This window comes from Sesamum indicum, linkage group LG3, assembly GCF_026168435.1.
Source record: "Sesamum indicum cultivar Baizhima isolate 11 linkage group LG3, ASM2616843v1, whole genome shotgun sequence".
In the NCBI taxonomy this organism is placed as follows: domain Eukaryota; kingdom Viridiplantae; phylum Streptophyta; class Magnoliopsida; order Lamiales; family Pedaliaceae; genus Sesamum; species Sesamum indicum.
The window spans coordinates 21,739,524-21,758,279 of record NC_142659.1 but is presented as its reverse complement, the minus strand read 5'-3'; the positions used below and the strand labels follow the sequence as shown (position 1 = coordinate 21,758,279).

Below are 18,756 nucleotides of genomic sequence, written 5' to 3'. Positions count from 1 at the left end.
AATTTTTTTTTTTTGAAGTAAGAGTAATATATTATTATTAATTGAAATAAATTGATTACAATTATTTATATCGGATATTAATATCTAATAAAGATTTCATGTATAAAGTGGAGTTTGAGGTCATGAGACCATAATTTCGTTAATTGAATTAGGTCTCATTAGCACAACCTATAGTATTCAAATTAATAAAACATACGAAATTCGGGGATCAAAGTGAAATAATCAAAATTATGTCCCAATTAAACGTTATAAAAAGTAAGATTCAAACGCAAAGTGCACAAACATAAATGAGTTTACACACAGAAAGCCCCACGCGCACCACTTCCATAAGTTACCAATATTCCCATCTCTACGCACCAATATCTAAAATCCAATCAGCTTTACGTTTGAAATTTGATTTAATAAAAGCTTTGTTCTTTTCTACTTTTCCTCTTGTGCTCTGATATTCCTTCCGAGTACAATTGCTCAATTAATGAATGTGTATTTAAATCAATAGAAAGCGGTAAAACATCTGCTGCCATCAAAAGGGCCTGGTTGGAAACCAAGAAAAAGTGTTCCATTTTCTTTGAATCTTTAAAGTTGGTGGCGTTGAACATTAAAAGCAGCAGGAGCAGAAGGTTTGAAGTTATGGGTTTTAATTATATTTGATGGGTTTTTAGTGAAGAGGAAGGGGCTTTGATGGCTGCTACAGCTAAGTATCAATAAGTCCTGGTGAAATTTTCAAGAAAGGTGGGATTTTGGCAGTCGAGTGCTGGAAAGATAATGGGTTTTCGCTCGTTGTTTTGTTGTGTAAAGGGTTCAGATCGGTATGTGTTTTGTTGTTAATGTTTGGTCAATGCCCATATCTGTTGGTTTTTGTTGTTTGAATTTCTTGAAAGTGGCTTTTTTGTGGTGTGGTTTTGATTGAGGTTTATAGAGGAGAATCCCACTGTTTGATTGATTGATGATGCTTCTGTTTTTATGTTCTTGGCTGCACAAATGCTTAGGGAGATTAAGGCAATTGAAATATGGATGAGCACTAGGAGTCTAGTTTACTGCTTCCAACATGTAAAGTGAAGTCTTGAATTTGAACAGGAAAAACCAAGGGAAAAAGGAGGCAACATGGAGGATCTTTTCCCTGAAGGAGTTGCAATTGGCTACGAATAATTTTAACTACGATAACAAGCTTGGAGAAGGTGGATTTGGCAGTGTCTATTGGGGTCAGCTCTGGGATGGTTCTCAAGTAAGCAGAGAGTGCTCCTCATACAATTTATGTAGTTCTTGAAATTTTCACCTGTGTGCATTTGAATTTTGCATTTTTCTGTATTGATTGATTATGTTTCGACGGACCTCATCCCAATGTTAGATGTCCAAGAAATAGTAATTGGTGCTACAGGATGATATTAATTTGACAAACAGAGGTGTTGTAAGCTGTAAAGATTGGTCTCTGTGCAAGTGCATCACAAATATTTGCGGTCTTTGCTAATAGTTTGACTTTCACTGAGAGATTTTCACGAATAAAAGAAATAATCGTCATATATTTACAAAGTATCAGTGTAGGTGATTGTTCGCCACAAACTGCCCCAGTTCATACACAACCTTTGAGCTTTCTTTATCTGGTTCTGTTATCTTTAATATAACATTTTTAAAAGTAAAGATGAAGAATTCATGTTGTTCTTGTTTTCATCTTGACATCTAATTGTAGCTGCTTTAACAGTGATTCAGGCCATACAATTTGCATTCACGCCTGGTGATATGAAAACGAATATGCGAGATCCTGAGGCAGCATATTTGGATATGGGTTTTTAGTCCTTACAATGCTACTTCTACATGTATAGGAAGATGTAGAGTGGAGAAAGATGCTAAGTTAAGCACAATGTAAAAGTAGTTGTCAAGTGCTTTATTATCCTAAGTGCTTTTATTTGTTCTGGATACCCTACTTTCTGTTGAAGAGAAAGGTATTCTGAGAAGCATAAACATTGGGATTTTGTTGCTTCCATGCATTAGACAAAGATGAACTCAATGGTGAATCAAAATCCTTCTCCGACTTAATGAATTTATTTTTGCCTGAAATTGAGTAGCTTGTCAGCAGAATGTATGAGGTGAAATATTTTTTTCAGAGACACCATACTTCCTGCCTTGTATTCTGCTGCAATAGAGTTCTTGTTACTGAGGTAAACGTGTCTATGTAATGGCCATTTAGGGATTGTGGAATGAACCCGTCGTAGGATGATGAATAGTTGGAACATCCAATCAGCCACTCAAACACTCTTCTTTCCAAGCACTCTAGCACTTCACCTATTACAATGGATTGACACATGTTGTTGTTGTTTGTCTTAGTTTCTGACTTGGTAAACCGTAAAACATCTATAGCTAAAGTTTAAAGTACTAAAGAGCTCCTGTGATCTAGAATTTCGAAATAAACAAATAAAGTATATATAGGTTATTATCCTGCAAATCCTAGAAGTAGTAGAAGTATTTCACATTTTGTTCCCCTGAGTTCGAAAGTTTCCACTGTCATAGTCTTAGTAGTAATAGTTTTAACAGTTTCCTTTCTGTGAGTTAGGATGCATTTCCCTTCTATGCTATAAATGCTTGATTTCTTTCTCACTCATATTGCTACAGATAGCTGTAAAAAGGTTGAAGTCATGGAGTAACAAAGCGGAGATGGAGTTTTCCGTTGAAGTCGAGATACTTGCTCGAGTACGACACAAGAATTTGCTTACTCTACGCGGCTATTGCGCAGAAGGGCAAGAACGTCTGATTGTATACGACTACATGACCAATCTGAGCTTACTATCTCATCTTCACGGGCAGCATTCTGCTGAATGCCATCTCGACTGGACCAGGCGGATGAACATTGCTATTGGGGCTGCCGAGGGCATCGCGTAAGTACTCAAATACAGCTGTACTTGCTCTCACTATGTTCCATACTACTGAGCTAACACTTGCTCCATTCCAGCTATCTACACCACTATGCAACCCCACACATAATCCATAGAGACATTAAAGCTAGCAACGTATTGCTAGACAGTGATTTCAAAGCCCAAGTTGCCGATTTTGGATTTGCAAAATTTATACCTGATGGTGCAACGCATGTAACCACGAGAGTAAAGGGTACACTCGGCTATCTTGCTCCTGAATATGCAATGTTGGGAAAGGCATCAGAGAGCTGTGATGTCTATAGTTTCGGCATTCTTTTGCTTGAGCTTGCTAGCGGCAAGAAGCCTCTAGAGAAGCTCAGTTCGACAATGAAGCGTACCATCACCGACTGGGCCCTGCCTTTGGCTTGTGAAAGAAAGTTCAACGAACTTGCAGATCCAAGATTAGATGGGAAGTACATCGAAGAAGAGTTGAAAAGGGTCATCTTTGTTGGACTAATCTGTGCCTGTAATCGGCCCGAGAAAAGACCAACAATACTTGAAGTGGTTGACCTGCTGAAAGGAGACAGAGAGAAGTTTGCTGCTGTAGAGAGTGATGAAATGTTCAAGAGCACTCTGGTTGCAGATTCTGGTGAAAACGGCAGATCCGAACTTATCTCAGATGAGAAGGAAAAGAAACAAGAAATAGGAAGTGACTGAGTCCTGGATCCTACATCTGTTTAATACTTTTGCTAGCGAAAGAAATATGTAACATGGAAAGAATTGAAGTGATTTTCGAGTTTGCTGTGTGATTTCTTAAACTTATTACTTGTCTTGAGTGATGATATTGAAAATTTTATCTTATGCTATACTTTTGTTGGATGCCCTGATGGTGTAAACTGTCCGAACAAGAGTTCTTGAATAACGATATGTTATTCCTTTGAAAAGTCGTCTGGTCTAATGAAGCAGGCATGGGCATTAGATTCAGCAGTGTGTGTCAGCAGGGGTGGCACGAGGCATATGTTAGAGTTGATAGGTACTGCTGGCACGAGTGGTGGTACCATAACATTAGGCTGATGGGAAGCACATGATACACAAAGTTGGCGGATTGAGAAATGATTGGGTGACGATGCACGACAGATGGTATGATGATGGATGTGCAGGCTTTGATCATCGATAGTCAGTGTTGGTATATGTGGCACCGCATGCTTGGGTATCGGCAGTAGGCGGGACTTTGTGGGAAGTTGGCAGGCTCATGGCCGAGTATGTGCGCGCATGGGCTGTTCAGATATTTATGATTAAGAAGTACTAATATCCGTGTTCAAATATTTACTAGCAAGAAGTATTGATGTCTTGTTGTAAAACACCTTGTAGTTCCAATTTACAATGAATTTAGGTCAGAAATAAAACAATTTCCATCAAAACTTTGCACTTATGCATAATTGGCAATGAAATAAATGATAAATCCATTCCAAATGTATAAAGAATTCCATAAGCGCATGCGTGATGGTTACCAAACATTCCCTCCAGGCCACCAGAAACAAAACATAGAAATATAACGGTCACCTTTTCAAAACACACACCATTTGCACTCCACAAAAACACTCCCTACTCTACAATTTCGGCCTCATCTTCTTCTTCATCTTGAAGACAAGCAGTAGATTATTTTTCAAGAACTGGATTCAATGGTGAAGGTTTTGCCTAAAACAGAGAAAACAGATCGACCCACCAAGATTTCAACCCCATTTTCACTGTACAGCAGGAGTCTCACATACCGAAGGCTTCCGGAGCAGCTTCTCAGACTCTCTGTTCTCAAGTTGGACGGCTCTTCTTTCAGTAAAATCTCTGTTTTTGTCCCTTTTTAGGGTTTATCCCCTTTTTTGGTTTTTGGAAAGAATTGTGGTTGAGATGTTGATTTTGCAGGTTTTCACGTTGCAAGAAATGCTACTGTGGGTAGGCTGAAATTAGCCATTGAGGAAGAATTTGGCCTTACACCGATGGATGAACGGAAAAAATTATGGTATGAGATAATTTTGATATATTGTGCATTTGTGAAATCTTGATAAATCTGTTTGTGTGTTGGATTGGATGGTTAAGATGTGATTATTTGCAACTTTCGGCCTTTGAAAATGCAGCACGTATTGTATTTTTCTTGAGGACGTTGGCATGAAAATATTCTATGCCAAGAAAATGGATTCCATATATGAAAAGTAGAAGTTTAAAGCCTCTTATGCTTTCTTGAGAGTCTCTTGAGATGGGCTCAATTGTTTCAAGGATAGAATCTCTTTTTTTATTGTTATAAGAATTGTGAATTGATTTTTCTGACTTTTCGCCTAGCAGGCCCCTTGTATGGAGCCACTTTTGTTTATGTTATGAAGGTCAGAAGCTAATCAGTGACAAAGCTTGCATTCAAAGTTATGGGATCAAAGACGGTGATCAGGTAAATGGTTATGGCTCTTAGTGGCCGTTGTTTTGTCTCTGGATCAGAAGTTTGTGTTCTTTAGTGTTCAAACAGTCAGACAATGGAACTATAAAATTCTTGAAAACCTGCTTCGAACTTCCTCTTTCCCATTATAGGCTTATTGTCATGCACTGCTTGTAAAGTTTCACCTGTCAATTGCCCGTCCAGCTTTAAACTTCTTTCCGGAACAAGAATTTGAAATTTTGTATTGAAACACAGGACTACCATCATCTTCTAGGATCTGGTTTTGAAAAGGATTTCTTCATATAATTTAAAGGTCTGAAAATTTGAGCAGAATGTATCTGACAAATATAAAGTACTAGGACTCTTGTTCAAGTTGTTCAGTTGTTTCACCACTTTTTCATTATGAACTTGCTCAATAGAACTGGGGACATATCTCTTAAGTACTCTGGTTCAAGCTTTCATTCTGCTGGCCATTGTGATCATAAATTCTGTTTCATGTCACTGCACGCAAATCTCAGTTGAAAGATGATTTCCCGAGATGAGAAGTTCTCTATAAGCCAATATGCATTAGATGTAGCTCTTCTTTTTCGAACAGATCCATACGTTGAACTAAAAATCTGTCTGTTGGTTTTAGTATTTCACAGCTTAATGTACTGTATTCTGATATATAATACTCTGGCATGTGAGAACACTTCGGTTCACCGTTTGCTTTAATATCGCAGCTTCACTTCATCCAGCATTTGAGGATTGATCTTGCACCAACTCAACAGCAACTCAAGAATGAGAGTGTCGAGTCAAAACAGCATTCTAAGTAAGCACAGCTACATGATAAGTCTCATGATTTCTGTATCTAGTTGACTAACCTGAAGATATAGTTTTTGCAACTTCATGCTCTTAATGTTTCTATAGCTTTATCATCGACTGGTTACTCATAAGATCGTTCATAACTTACCTTGCTTGTGGGAAATACAGTTATGAGGATCGTATAATAAAATCTTCACTAGAGCAATTCTCTCTTTCTTCACTCTTATTGGTTCTCTTTCAAACTTAGAATTGCAGCTTCTGCATTTGGCTTCTTAGATACATTGTCTGTCATTGATTCCTTGTCTTGATCAGACAATATACGATCAATCTTATCAGCGTATTTCTTGACTGAGTGATGAGAATGAAAATGAACGAATTTTTCAGGACAAACTCTCGTGATGCACGAGTGAATCTTCACATGAGCATCGAAGATCAACATGTTGACCTAAAGAACTTCTACTGTGGAGAAGACTTGGCTTTTTTTGGACCAAAGTGTACTAAGTTAACTCGTTCCATGATCGACTTGCTGTCGTTTTCAAGATTTCGACACTCGAAACGAGAAGCATGGGAAGTGAAGAACTATGGTTGAAGGACTTCCCTTTCTTTGTAGTATGTTTGGACATTGATGAATCTTGTTTAGGACTTATAATCAGCTAAAGTAGTAGTATGCATTGAAACATAGGAGAAGGATGTTTTGGAAGGTGAAGTTTGTGAATAGTGAGGTTGTCTACTCTTATTCAACTTTTAATGTGAATATCACTCTATCCCATTATTCATCTGCATTTAGGTCTACTTCTCAGTTCTCCTTTCAATTTTTGGAAAAAAAATATCCATTAAATATTTAGTTTGTCAGTAGTCCAACAAATGTGTAAGTATAATTTTAAAATTTTATTGAAAAAAAATATAATTTTATATTTTCAAAGAGACTGGGGGTGAGGGGTTTAGGCGTAATTAGCTAAATGTAATTTGTTGAAAGATCTATTCAGATAAAAATAATATATTCTGCCTCTTTCTCTCATTTTAAATGCACATCAAATCTTGTTTTACAAAATAAATACAAATTGTTTTAGGTATTAATCCTTAACTCTTTTCAATTCAATTTATTTTTTTCAAATGAGAAGGTAATCATTTAAGAAAAATCATCTGCATTTGCACTTAAAAAAGTGCAATTTAATTCCACCACACTAAATTTTTTAAATATCAATGAACTGCAGATCTTTTAAACGCTACGTCTCATATATTATAAATTTATAATAAATTAGCATTACACAACATATACAATGTGTGTGCACAAATATTTAAAAGTTATAAAGAATTGATTTTATTTTTTGATGTATTGTTATTAGTCATGGGATATTGATTTCGAAACGTAAAATGCGTTAGAAAGTTTTGATATGTAGTTCGAGAGGTATTTCAATAAATTTATTTAAAATATTAAAATTACTATTACAAGAAAATTAAAAACGTAAATTTGCATATTAAAAAATTAGTATGGCATCAGGGATTTTTTTTTATAATAGTAAAATAAATGATTAATAATAGAGATAATTACTTTTACACATTCTAATGTATAATTTATTTGCACAAATCATCTGTACCTTTTGAAAAACTATACATACCTCCATTAGAAATATCAACATCGTTTACTTATACCATTCCTACATTTTTTAAAAACTACAATATACCTTCAAAAAACATTAAAATCATTATACAAACTATTCTTGCTTTTAACATATGGATGATTTTATAATTATGTAAAAGATAGAGATAATTTGTGTAAATAAACTATGAGAAGGGGGAGTAAATATAATTATCCCTTTAATAACAATGTGATTTTAAAGAATAGAGACTATATAACAATTATGTATACATAAAAAATGTCGTTAGTTATACAGAAAACAGAAAAAACGAATTATTTTCCTAATAGCAAATGTCGAAAGTGGAAACCCTCTCAGAGTTCACTTTCTTCTTCGTGTTGGTGTTGGGAAGGGCTTCCATTTGATTTAGCGCTCTCATCTGGGTTAATCTCTTCTATCTTCTCACAGTCTCTCGTTGTTTGTATTTTCTATTACTTTTCCTAATTTCAAGGAAAAAGCCTGCCTTTCTTCTTTCGACTCGTATGTCTTCACTGGTGTAGGTGCGTCTTATGTGGATGTCTTGGCGCTTAGTTTGAATTATTGATCTTTTAAAAAAAAAATTTGACGTTTTATTGATGCATCGGTTGGAAAAATTCTTGGGTTTTGGTCCGAACAATTTGTGTAGCTTGTGGAAGAACTTGGGAGATGTGTGTTGTTTTTGCTGCTGATCCTTGGTTGTCTTAACATGGTAGAAAACTTCAAATTCAGTTCAAAGGGAGCTATTGAAATTTGATGATGAAATAGTATGTTGGGTGAAGATTGAGAAATAAGTTATTTATATATTATACAGTTGGTTAGAATTTAGGGTTTGCCACTTATTGTATCTTTTTTTAGTTTAAATTTTTTTGTGAAAGAGATAAATATTTCTTGAAATTGGTAATTTTCTGTTTCTCAGTAATGGAAAAGGATGTGCTAATTGGTATATATGACGGGCGTATGGCTATTTCTAGGTTTTATTTGTTAATTTGTATGATTGTTTTTCTCTACCTTTGTTCTAGTGAGGGAAATGGCGGATCAGATATACGCAGTCTCACCAGTAGCTCCCTTTGATTACGAGCTTTATGAAGGAGATCCCGATCAATTAAGAACTGTTGATGCTACACCAGCCCAGCCGAATTCATATATTGATCCTGCATCATTGAAATTTAAATATAGGATTGGCCACGGGCTCTTTGGCGCTGTTTGGGTAGCGACGCATCATCAATCAGCCTCGGATTATGATGAGTATCATGAAGTTGCAGTTAAGATGTTAGATCCTATAAAGAAGGATCATGTGCATGAGTTTCTTCATAAATTTGAAAAACTATGGGTAAATTTGAAGTCCCGACAATTGCAAGGTGTTTGTTGGTTGCATGGTATCTCCGTCGTATCCGACCAGGTTAATCTTCTTTGGAATTGTGAATATTTAAGCTGAGTAAAGGCGTTATTTGTAGTCTTTACTATTAAGACATTAAGTTGCTAGGTCGTCTCTTTGACAGATCTGCATAGCTTTAAAATCTTATGAGGGGTCAATAGGTGATCGAATGGGGCAGCTGAAAGGAGGAAAACTTCCTCTAGCTGATGTTCTGAGGTAACTGACATAGTACTAGTTTTCTGTTCCTTTTTGTAAAAAGCCCGAAGTTCTTAAGTGTACACTTACTCATGGGGACAGAATTAAAATTGTTTCAGGTATGGCATAGAATTAGCCAGAAGAGTTCAACAACTTCACCAGATAGGTTTCCTGGTACTAAACCTTAAGCCAACTAACTTTCTTCTTGATGAAAATGACCATGTTGTCCTTGGAGACTTCGGGATCCCATACCTACTTCTTGGGATTGCCTGGCGTGATCCGCATTTAGCATTCAGGCCTGGAACCCCCAACTACATGGCACCTGAACAATGGCAGCCAGGAGTAAGAGGTCCAATATCCTATGAGACTGATTCTTGGGGGTTTGCCTGCAGCATGATTGAGATGCTGACTGGCACTCCACCATGGTTTGGCAGATCCGTGGAAGAGATACATCATTCAGTTGTAATTCATCAAGAAAAGCCACAGGTTCCAAGTGGTCTTCCTCCTGCAGTAGAAGATGTTCTCAAGGGTTGTTTTGAGTATGATTTTCGCAACCGACCACTAATGCCAGACATTTTACAAGCATTTGAAAGGTATACTCTCTCTCTTTAACACACACAAGCACACACCATGGTCCTTTGAAATGTCTTTTTCCGCATAGTTCTCCACTGTTCCTTAAGATTCCCTCTAAAACTAAACTTCTGCATTTGCAGCTCAAGGAAGGCTGTTTATAATGAAGGATCATGGAGTGGTCCAGGAAGCAATTTGTTTGTAGATAAATTGCCTCGCAGTGGATGTAGCGCATGGTTCCTCTCGAAAGATCCTCTTCAGGTTGGTGATACAGTTCGATCAAGGAAGGCTCTGAACACCTGCAAGCCTCTAAGTTTAGCTGTAACTGAAGGAGTTGTAGTTGGAATTGAGAAGGATAGTGATCGGGACGGATATGTACTGGTGCAAATCCCTAACAGGCACAACCAGCTCAGAGTAAATATTTTAGCACTAGAGAGGGTGACCTCTGGTTTTGCATTGGGGGATTGGGTGCGGTTGATTAAAGAAAATGACAAGCATTCATCTCTGGGAATTTTACATTCCATACAGCGTGATGGAAGTATCAGTGTTGGGTTTTTAGGGCTAGAAACTCTTTGGAGGGGGAATTCCTCTGAGGTCAAAGTGGTGGATCCATTTTCGGTGGGTCAATTCGTGAGGTTGAAGGCTAATATCAGGACTCCACAATTTGAGTGGCCTCACAAAAGGGGAGGGGCTTGGGCCAGTGGGAAAGTTTCGCAAATTCTTCCGAATGGTTGCCTCGTAGTTAGATTCCCAGGAAGATTTGTTCTCAGAGACGAATCAACATGTTTCTTGGCTAATCCTGAGGAAGTGGAGCGTGTGTCTTTTGATACTTGTCCAGGTATTGTGGAGAAGTACGAACTTGTTGAGGATTTTCACTGGGCTGTTCGACCTCTAGCAATTGCATTCAGTGTATTCACAGCCGCCAAGCTTGGGATCTTTGTTGGAAGAAATGTGGGTGTAAGAATAAATAAACGGAAAAGGACTCAGAAGCCGAATGATGTGCAGAATCAAGAGGGCCAAAGCGGTGCCAATGCAGCATGGCTTCCACCAACAGTTGCAAATATCCTCTTCAAAGAAGGCACGCCAGTCTCTAATTCTCGGTGAAATGTCATCACTGTATATAGGATTGTTGTGCTCACAAGTGCTGGCACCCCTTTATGCATTAGAGAAACTAATTAAAGTCAGTTGTATATAATACTGTGAAGTGCTTGTAATATCTTCTGTAACTATCACAACTTTGTCCGTCTGGTCCTGTATATATCTGCACTCCTTGCAAAGTTGTAAGACTTGTAAAAGTGTTTATTTTGTAAATTCCATCTCTTTTGAAAAGAATGTACAACCTAAAGCTTATTAGCAATGTGTATAAAAAACTACCTCGTCTATCTTATTCATGAAAAGATTTTATATACGTGATGTGTATATATTAATGCAATAGAAGATATAACAGTATTTGAAATGAAAATGGAAAATTCCCACATATGCCAATAAACAGTTTCCAACCAATAGTCCTGTTCATTCAAGATTCAGTTTCCACAGAAATTTCATTTTCTTTCTTTCTACCATAACAATTCTCCCCTAGAAAATCAGCAGTGGAGGAAGGGCAAGAAAATGAGGAGAGTTGCATCTCAACCCCTACTGTAAAACTCTCAGAAATCCTCCACCCTCCATTCTTATACTGCTCAAGAACTTGTGTTAATTCTCTCAACCACACGATCTTTGTTGCAGGAGATATTTACAAGAAGCCCGTGCAGAAGAAGAAGAGGAAGAACAATTCAGAACGACAGGCAAAGCTCTCATAGATGTTGACTCCATTGCCAAGCACACCAGCTCCATCAAACGAGAAGCCAGAAAACCATGTAAAGATTTCATTTTTTTCCCTCACTCAGTTTTCTTCTGCATTTACTGTGTCTTGAAATCTAAACCAACTTTCTTTCCATCGAAAATGTCCAGTTTCTTGGTTTGTTATTAATCTTGAACCGTCATGTATAACAAGAAACTCCTCTCTCTCTCTCTCTCTCTCATGTATAACAAGAAACTCCTCTCTCTCTCTCTCTCTCTCATGTATAACAAGAAACTCCTCTCTCTCTCTCGTCAGGTGAAGAGTTTCTGTCTTGTGAAAGATATGGAGCATGGAGGCAAGAGCAGAGAATTGTAGCAGCAAGGCTGAAGAAACACCTCAAGGCAAGATGGGCCATTCAGAAACTCATTCACGAACAGCTGGGCCGATTCCAGGCCAATTACAACCGGGCCATGGGCCCAACCAAGATTACGGACGTTGCACAATTTCTCATGCCCAAGTGGATTCCGGCCCACGAGCTAGCAGCCCTGTTTTGGCTCGGAGACTGGAGGCCCTCCACCATCCTCGAGCTCCTCCGATCGTTGGCCCACTCCTTACGGGACCCAATTGGAGTGGAACGGGCCCTTTCCCAGCTCATCCACGATATACGGATCGAAGAGGCCGTGATCGACGAGGAAATGACTGAGATCCAAGCGAATTGTGTCCTTCACTTGCCGTTCGGCCCAACAAACACCGAGGGAAACTGGCTTGCCCTGGCCCGTGTTAGATCCGAATTCAAGAAAATCCATCGTGTCATCACTAAGGCCCAAAACCTAAGGTCCAAGTTACTTCTGCATATTTATAACTAAAATAACTACATCATACCATACAATTTTCTTTTTTTTTTACAAATTCATATTGCACTTAATATATAATTAAATGTCACGTGTACAGGACAAAAGCATTAGAACTGACAGTGTCAAAGGTGCTGAGCCAGACAGATGCGGCAGAATTCCTAGTTGCATTTGTCGGAATTCAAGAAGCCATCCATGAACATTCAATGAAACATAAAACGCGAAAGGGTCCGGTCTGCATCGACGAACTTGCGATCCATTCCAGCATATTGGAGTAGCCCCATTCTTGTTCCGTCCGGAGATAGTTTCCTACGTAGTACAAAATGTAACAGTCATACATATATGTACCTTGTAGCTTTCTTGGTGATGAAAATTCCATGTTTGAGGTGTGTTTGGTAAGCCCTGCAAAAGAAAGAAGCTAAAAAAAATCATGAATTCTTAGACTTGGAGAGTGGAATTTGTTGGAAATAAGTTTTAAAATTCAAATTATTTTCAACACTTTATTTGATCTTGATGTGCCAGTTTAATTTGATATTTATTTGAGATTTATGGCCCCATTATTATGATGATTTAATTGTGAATTTATAAGGTTTAATAAATATTTGACCGTTACATTTTATATATTTATGTGACCTATTTATAATTGAATTTATTATAATATTATGAGTTTTAATTAGGCCACTTAATATTTTATAACGGTCAAATTCTTACAACTATTTAAAGGTCCATTAGCTTTTTTCATTTGGCACATTGAAAGAGATATATATTTTGTATAGCTTATGTTTCGAGAAACATGTTATACTCCCACAAGTATTTGTAGAGTTTTTGCAACGTGACTGTAGACTGGTTCCTAGTCTTCTCGTGGTCGTGCACATGAGATGAGACACTGCTGGGAGCTAATGGGGTTTTATCCTAGAGTCATGGTCAACCGTTAAAACTTGCACATAGGGAGGCAATCATGGCTTTAGGTCAGCGACAAGTGTCGTGACTCTCCATCGGTACAAATTTTCTAATTTCTAAATTTATTCCGTTCATTCCCGTACTATATGTAATTGTCATAATATGTATATTTATATTTTAATATTATTTTGAGATATGATTATAAACACAAATCATATCATTTTCCACATAATTTTCTTGATTTGATGGTGATCTTTGTGGTAATTTTAATCACTAAGTAATAAATTTTACGCAAATATTTCCATTGAAAAAAATCATCAAAAGACAATAAGAAAATGGATTCTGAAAGCAGCCCGTCTCATATAATTCAAAAATCTCTGTTACATTCGATATGTTGTTGACTGACAATAAAAAGTAAATTGCGTTTTATATTGAGATTCAAGAACCAATCATTATTAGCCTTCCAACATAAAGGTAAAAGGAAAAGATGAGATAGAAAAGTGTGTTATTTTAATGAAAGATGATCCCACAAGAATTGACTCAAACAAAAAGCCAACATCCCAAACTCATTCACTGGTGCTAATATGAATTTGTAAAAGCAGATGTTCTCTTCATGAGTTAATTACCATCTACTACCCCCTACCCCCCTACCCAATAAAACACACACTTCTTTTTTTTTTTCTATTTAATTTACGTACAGCTATTTTCTCTGAGTTTGTCGTATATAAATATGCTCTCATTATTTGAAAATTACAAAATACTCCCTTCAAATGAAAAACAATTATATAACTCTTAAATAATAAAATAAAAAGTATTACTTTATTCTTCAATTTTTTTTAAAATAATATTTTAAAAAATTCTAAGAATGAATAAAGTAAATAAGCTATAGAGCATATTAGTCTATAAAAAGTTTTTTAAAATTTTATAAAGTATATGGAATTATAATTCATAATCTAGAAAGCATTTCGGCCAGTTCACCATAAAAATTGGATAGAAATATAATGGAATGGACTCGCTATTATACGGATTTTAGAATTAGGGGGTATTTGTAATTTCCTAAACAACTACAGAGGTTTTTATAATTATGCCAAACTAAAAGAAATGTAGTTGTAATTTTCCTCCGTTTTTTTTTTTTTACTGATCCGATTGCAATTATATTATAAATTTTATTTATAAAAAATCAATATGTGAATGATCATTATAGTATGACAAACTGATACCTACTATAATAATAGATCAATAGCTACTATTAAAATAAACCACTAAGTAATACATAATGGTTGTCCGAACAGAATGGTTCTCCGACATTTTGGGCGATATGAAAATTTGTTGCCCGAACAGTGGTCGATCAACACTAAGTAATACAAAATAAGCTTCAATTTATGTAAATATCTATTTTAATTCTTTTTTTTTTTAATATACAAATTCAGTAAATTTTGATTAAAGGAGAGACATATTTTTTAGACGAAATCAAATTTAAAAAATAGTAGATATATTTTTTAAATTATAAAAAATTTACGTATAATTATATTAAATTTAAAATAAATTATAATTATTCTTGATAAATAAATAGAAAAAAAGAGGGAAATTAAGGGGGGCTTGTTCCGAGTTAATGATCAGTCCACCACGCGTGCGCTTCAACAGTGTTGTACCTTCTCCTTGCGGGGCCCTCTAGTACGAGGGAAATCACTTGAAGATTTTTGCTATCTGCTTACTACCCCATGATGCATCCTTCAACTCATCCAATCAATCACCGTAGACACGTTTGTTTTGTTTAAAACGCTATTTTCTTGACCAATTTTTTAATTTTCTTTTACAAGCACGCCAGCACTGACACACACTTAAAATTCGAATCGAAGAACTGATTTAAATATTAAATTTAAAATAATACGAACGTCCTCTAACTAATTTATTATTGATCAGCATTAGCTCAAACAAAATTTTAAAAGAAATTACTTTTTATAATTAAAATTCTAATTAAGCAAAGTAGTACTTTTTTTAATTCTTTTATTATGCGTTATTAAATTACTTGTATTTTACTTATTCTGATTCAATGTATCTGAACTTATTATGATGCGTACGAGAAATTCACGGGTCCAACTATCCTGGGCCGGAATATAATCCCTCAATTAAGAAGAAATTGAAATCTTGAAAAAGGGACCTGCAAAAAACACGTTAGCAATATGACGCTCAAATTAGTGATAATTTGAGAGGAAAAAAAAAGATAAGAATGTATAGGTAACGAATAATAATTCTAATTGCTAGAGATATGATAATTGTAAAGCTATTGTCAGTGAATTTCACCGAGGAAAGAGTCGTCCCCTTGCCTAGGGATATAAACATGTATTTATAGGAGAGAATCATTGGCAGGAGGGGGATGTCCTTGGTTCCGCTATTCCATAGAAGTTGGTTAGGGCAAGAGTCCTAGGTCGGCAGAGAGCCCTGTTGACGAGGATTTTTAAATTTGTCAGGTTTTTTTTTAAATTCAAGTAAGCTTGATCAATCTTTTCTCCTCTTGTGTTGATGAGGTTTAATGGGCCGATCCATGACTCGGGCCATCCTAGACATGTACATCACAAATTAAAAACACTATCAAGATCTAAATGATCGAGCCTATTTTTAAAATAAAATATTAATTTATTTAAAATTTTTGTTATATCTCATGTGATCCTTCCAGTGAATTTAAAAATAAAAATATATAAATTATAATTCAGAAATACTAAATTGAGTTGCTGAAATCCTCCAAAACTTGTATTTTTTTTGTTTTCTCGATTCCTTATTATTATTATTTTGAAAAAGAAAGAAATATATGTCAAATACAAACAAGGTGTACATTAAGATGATAAAGTAGTGTATAAATTAAGCAAAGAGATAAGAAGGTTTGGAGGATCTTAATCTAAAGTCTCAACCAAGATTCACTACTTGAAGCTTATCTCTACCCACCATGCTTCTTTAATTATTACTATTTCCCTCTTTTATTTATTAAAATATAGAATAAATTATAATAAGCTTTTCTGAAATGTGTTATAACTATGAGGGTAATTTTACATTTATTTGAACTATACTCGTTTTTATATTTTATCATCGAATTTTTTTTTACCAACTTTGTGAAATTTGCACTTTGCCAGATATGACCAAAATTTTTTATTAAAACATCTTGTACATATGTGAAAATATCACATTTGCACTGCATGTGATTTTTTTTCAATAAAAATTTTGACTGAAAAATAATTATACATAACAAAGTACAAAAATTTGTAAAGTTGAGATCGTAAGTTGATAAAAAAAAAAGTTTAGATGCAGGGGTACAAAAGCGGTCATAGTTCTAATGGTAAAATGCAATTAACTCTAATTATAAATACCTCATTGTTGTTTAAAAAAATATAAATACTCAATAAAATTAATGATTGTCGAATACAAAAATATTCTGTCGTGACAACCCATTGTAGAAGTATTTATTAGACGATCATTAATTCTATAAGGTATTTATAATTTTTTAATTAATAAAAAATATTTATAATTATAATAAATCTTGACGAAATTCGTTAATAATTTAAAATATATGAATGATATATGCTAAATGTAGAAATTTCATGTAAATTCGATTGGATAAGTATCTAAGTTGGTTTCAAATTATTAAATAAGCAATAATGATGACCCGATTTTTTTTTGCTTTATAAAATTATCGTCGTTAACAATTTACAAATTTTATGATTCTTTTAATTCAAATACATATTTTAAAAGCTTACTTTGAAGTTAAATCTCAATCTTTATAAGTTTAAAACCTTATCAAATGTTTAATAAAAACTTAACAAACATCCCATAAATCTACATTTTTATGTCACTTTATAAAATTAAAGAAACATCAATTTCAATATATTAAAAAAAGCGAAAATAATAATTATTGCATGTGACGCATGTACACGGTACAGTATACCTGATCTGAAATTCAAAATCGACGATGTCCCCTATCACGCAATCAGAAGCGCTCAACGTTCAAAAGAAGAATATCTGAAAGTGATCTGACCGCAATCGGAGTGGGCCCATGCGAGATAGATCTGCGAGAGTGAGGTCACCTGATTAGACGTAGCCACGTCACCAGCTAGGCAGGGACCACCGTAATCCCGGATCTCCTCCACCTGCCACTTTGATTCTCTGCCAATTAGCACTCAGGAGCCGTAATTCTCTTCGCAAATTACTTTACTGCCCTTGCATATGCTACCAGTCCCAGACGTTTATTTTGGCGATAATTATCTATAACTCTATGTAGTTTATAAAATTATATCTAATATTTTTAATATTTATATAAAATTTTTAAAAAATCATATTTTTTTATTGGCGTGTTACCATCAGTTTAATAATTTTTTTTGATATTTATATACAGATTAAATGAAAATTTATATTTATTCTAATTAATTTACTATTGACTTATGTGAGGTATATTTTTGCTCTTATAAGATTAATTTGATCATAAAAAATATATTTAATTTATAATAAATCAGTAATAAACTAATTAGAGATATTAAAAAATTTTATAAATTTTGTCTAACAGATAAATTAATTTTTTAGACCAAAACAGAGTAACTAAATGTAATTTTTTGAATCACAGATATTTACGTATAATTACACAAAATCTCAATGGAGGGCCATGTAATTATCCTTTTATTTTATAATAAATGTAATCAAAGTCTTAAAATATTGTATATATAAAAGAATACAAAAAATCTAGAACATTCTTTTCTAGCAAAAAAAAAAAAAAAAAAAACTTATTTTTGAAATTTTCAGATATCTGTTGGAAAAATTTTAGTTCTACATTAAGACTCATAATACCTTATAAAATATTTCCAAAAATGTACATTTGGCATTCTCTCAATTGTCAATTTTATATAAATTTTTATGTGAAAATGAAAGTATATTTTGATTAATTAATAAAATTATATTTTTATTATTAGTAATGTCAAATTATTATTATTATTATTTTATCTAAATGACATTAAATAGTTATATCTTTTATTGAGTTAAAATTATTACTGATGTCATGTCAAATATTATAACAAAAATATATAATTAGATTATAGAATTAATGATTGAAAACAATTTCCATGTATGTAAATATATATATAAAAAAAAGTGATGGTCTAAAAGGGGATGTTATTAAAATAGTTTTCCATAAAAATACATATAAATAAACAAGTTATTGAAAATTGAGAATGAAAGAATATATTGATTTTGGCCTCTATTCTTTTAATAAAAAATTAAGTATTTTAATATAAAATTAAATTAATATATTCATCATAAATATCAATGCATCATTATTTTTAGCAAGTAAAAAAATAAAAATATCCACAATAATACAAAATAAGACAAATACATCTATCAACACTTAAAAAATCGAGACAT

The 18,756-nt window shown here is 34.4% G+C and overlaps 4 protein-coding genes across 6 annotated transcripts; all 4 read left to right on the top strand.

Annotated features, from left to right (window-relative positions):
- Positions 1-297: 297 nt before the first annotated feature.
- On the top strand, positions 298-3,722 carry LOC105158372 (PTI1-like tyrosine-protein kinase At3g15890). Its single transcript, XM_011075116.3, has 4 exons — positions 298-806; positions 1,075-1,222; positions 2,605-2,867; positions 2,942-3,722. The coding sequence occupies exons 1-4, from the start codon at positions 763-765 to the stop codon at positions 3,558-3,560; spliced, it is 1,074 nt and encodes a 357-aa protein (XP_011073418.2). The 5' UTR covers positions 298-762; the 3' UTR covers positions 3,561-3,722.
- A 148-nt stretch (positions 3,723-3,870) lies between these two features.
- Positions 3,871-6,861, top strand: LOC105158371 (uncharacterized). Of its 2 annotated transcripts, none has more exons than XM_011075115.3 (5): positions 3,871-4,676; positions 4,764-4,860; positions 5,181-5,280; positions 5,988-6,076; positions 6,454-6,861. In XM_011075115.3, the coding sequence occupies exons 1-5, from the start codon at positions 4,526-4,528 to the stop codon at positions 6,656-6,658; spliced, it is 642 nt and encodes a 213-aa protein (XP_011073417.2). In that variant the 5' UTR covers positions 3,871-4,525; the 3' UTR covers positions 6,659-6,861. The 2 variants fall into 2 exon arrangements, with proteins under 2 accessions (XP_011073417.2, XP_088735268.1); XM_088879142.1 differs by having other exon boundaries at positions 5,178-5,280.
- A 1,075-nt stretch (positions 6,862-7,936) lies between these two features.
- Positions 7,937-11,170, top strand: LOC105158370 (protein KINASE OF THE OUTER CHLOROPLAST MEMBRANE 1). Of its 2 annotated transcripts, none has more exons than XM_011075114.3 (5): positions 7,937-8,089; positions 8,705-9,084; positions 9,185-9,276; positions 9,375-9,848; positions 9,969-11,170. In XM_011075114.3, the coding sequence occupies exons 2-5, from the start codon at positions 8,713-8,715 to the stop codon at positions 10,927-10,929; spliced, it is 1,899 nt and encodes a 632-aa protein (XP_011073416.2). In that variant the 5' UTR covers positions 7,937-8,089; positions 8,705-8,712; the 3' UTR covers positions 10,930-11,170. The 2 variants fall into 2 exon arrangements, with proteins under 2 accessions (XP_011073416.2, XP_011073414.2); XM_011075112.3 differs by having other exon boundaries at positions 7,954-8,206.
- Positions 11,171-11,433: 263 nt separating this feature from the next.
- Positions 11,434-12,900, top strand: LOC105158525 (seed dormancy control protein). The gene is made up of 4 exons (XM_020692503.2): positions 11,434-11,462; positions 11,551-11,681; positions 11,921-12,440; positions 12,557-12,900. Exons 1-4 carry the CDS (start codon positions 11,434-11,436, stop codon positions 12,732-12,734), a joined length of 858 nt encoding a protein of 285 aa, XP_020548162.2. The 3' UTR covers positions 12,735-12,900.
- The last annotated feature ends 5,856 nt before the right edge of the window (positions 12,901-18,756 follow it).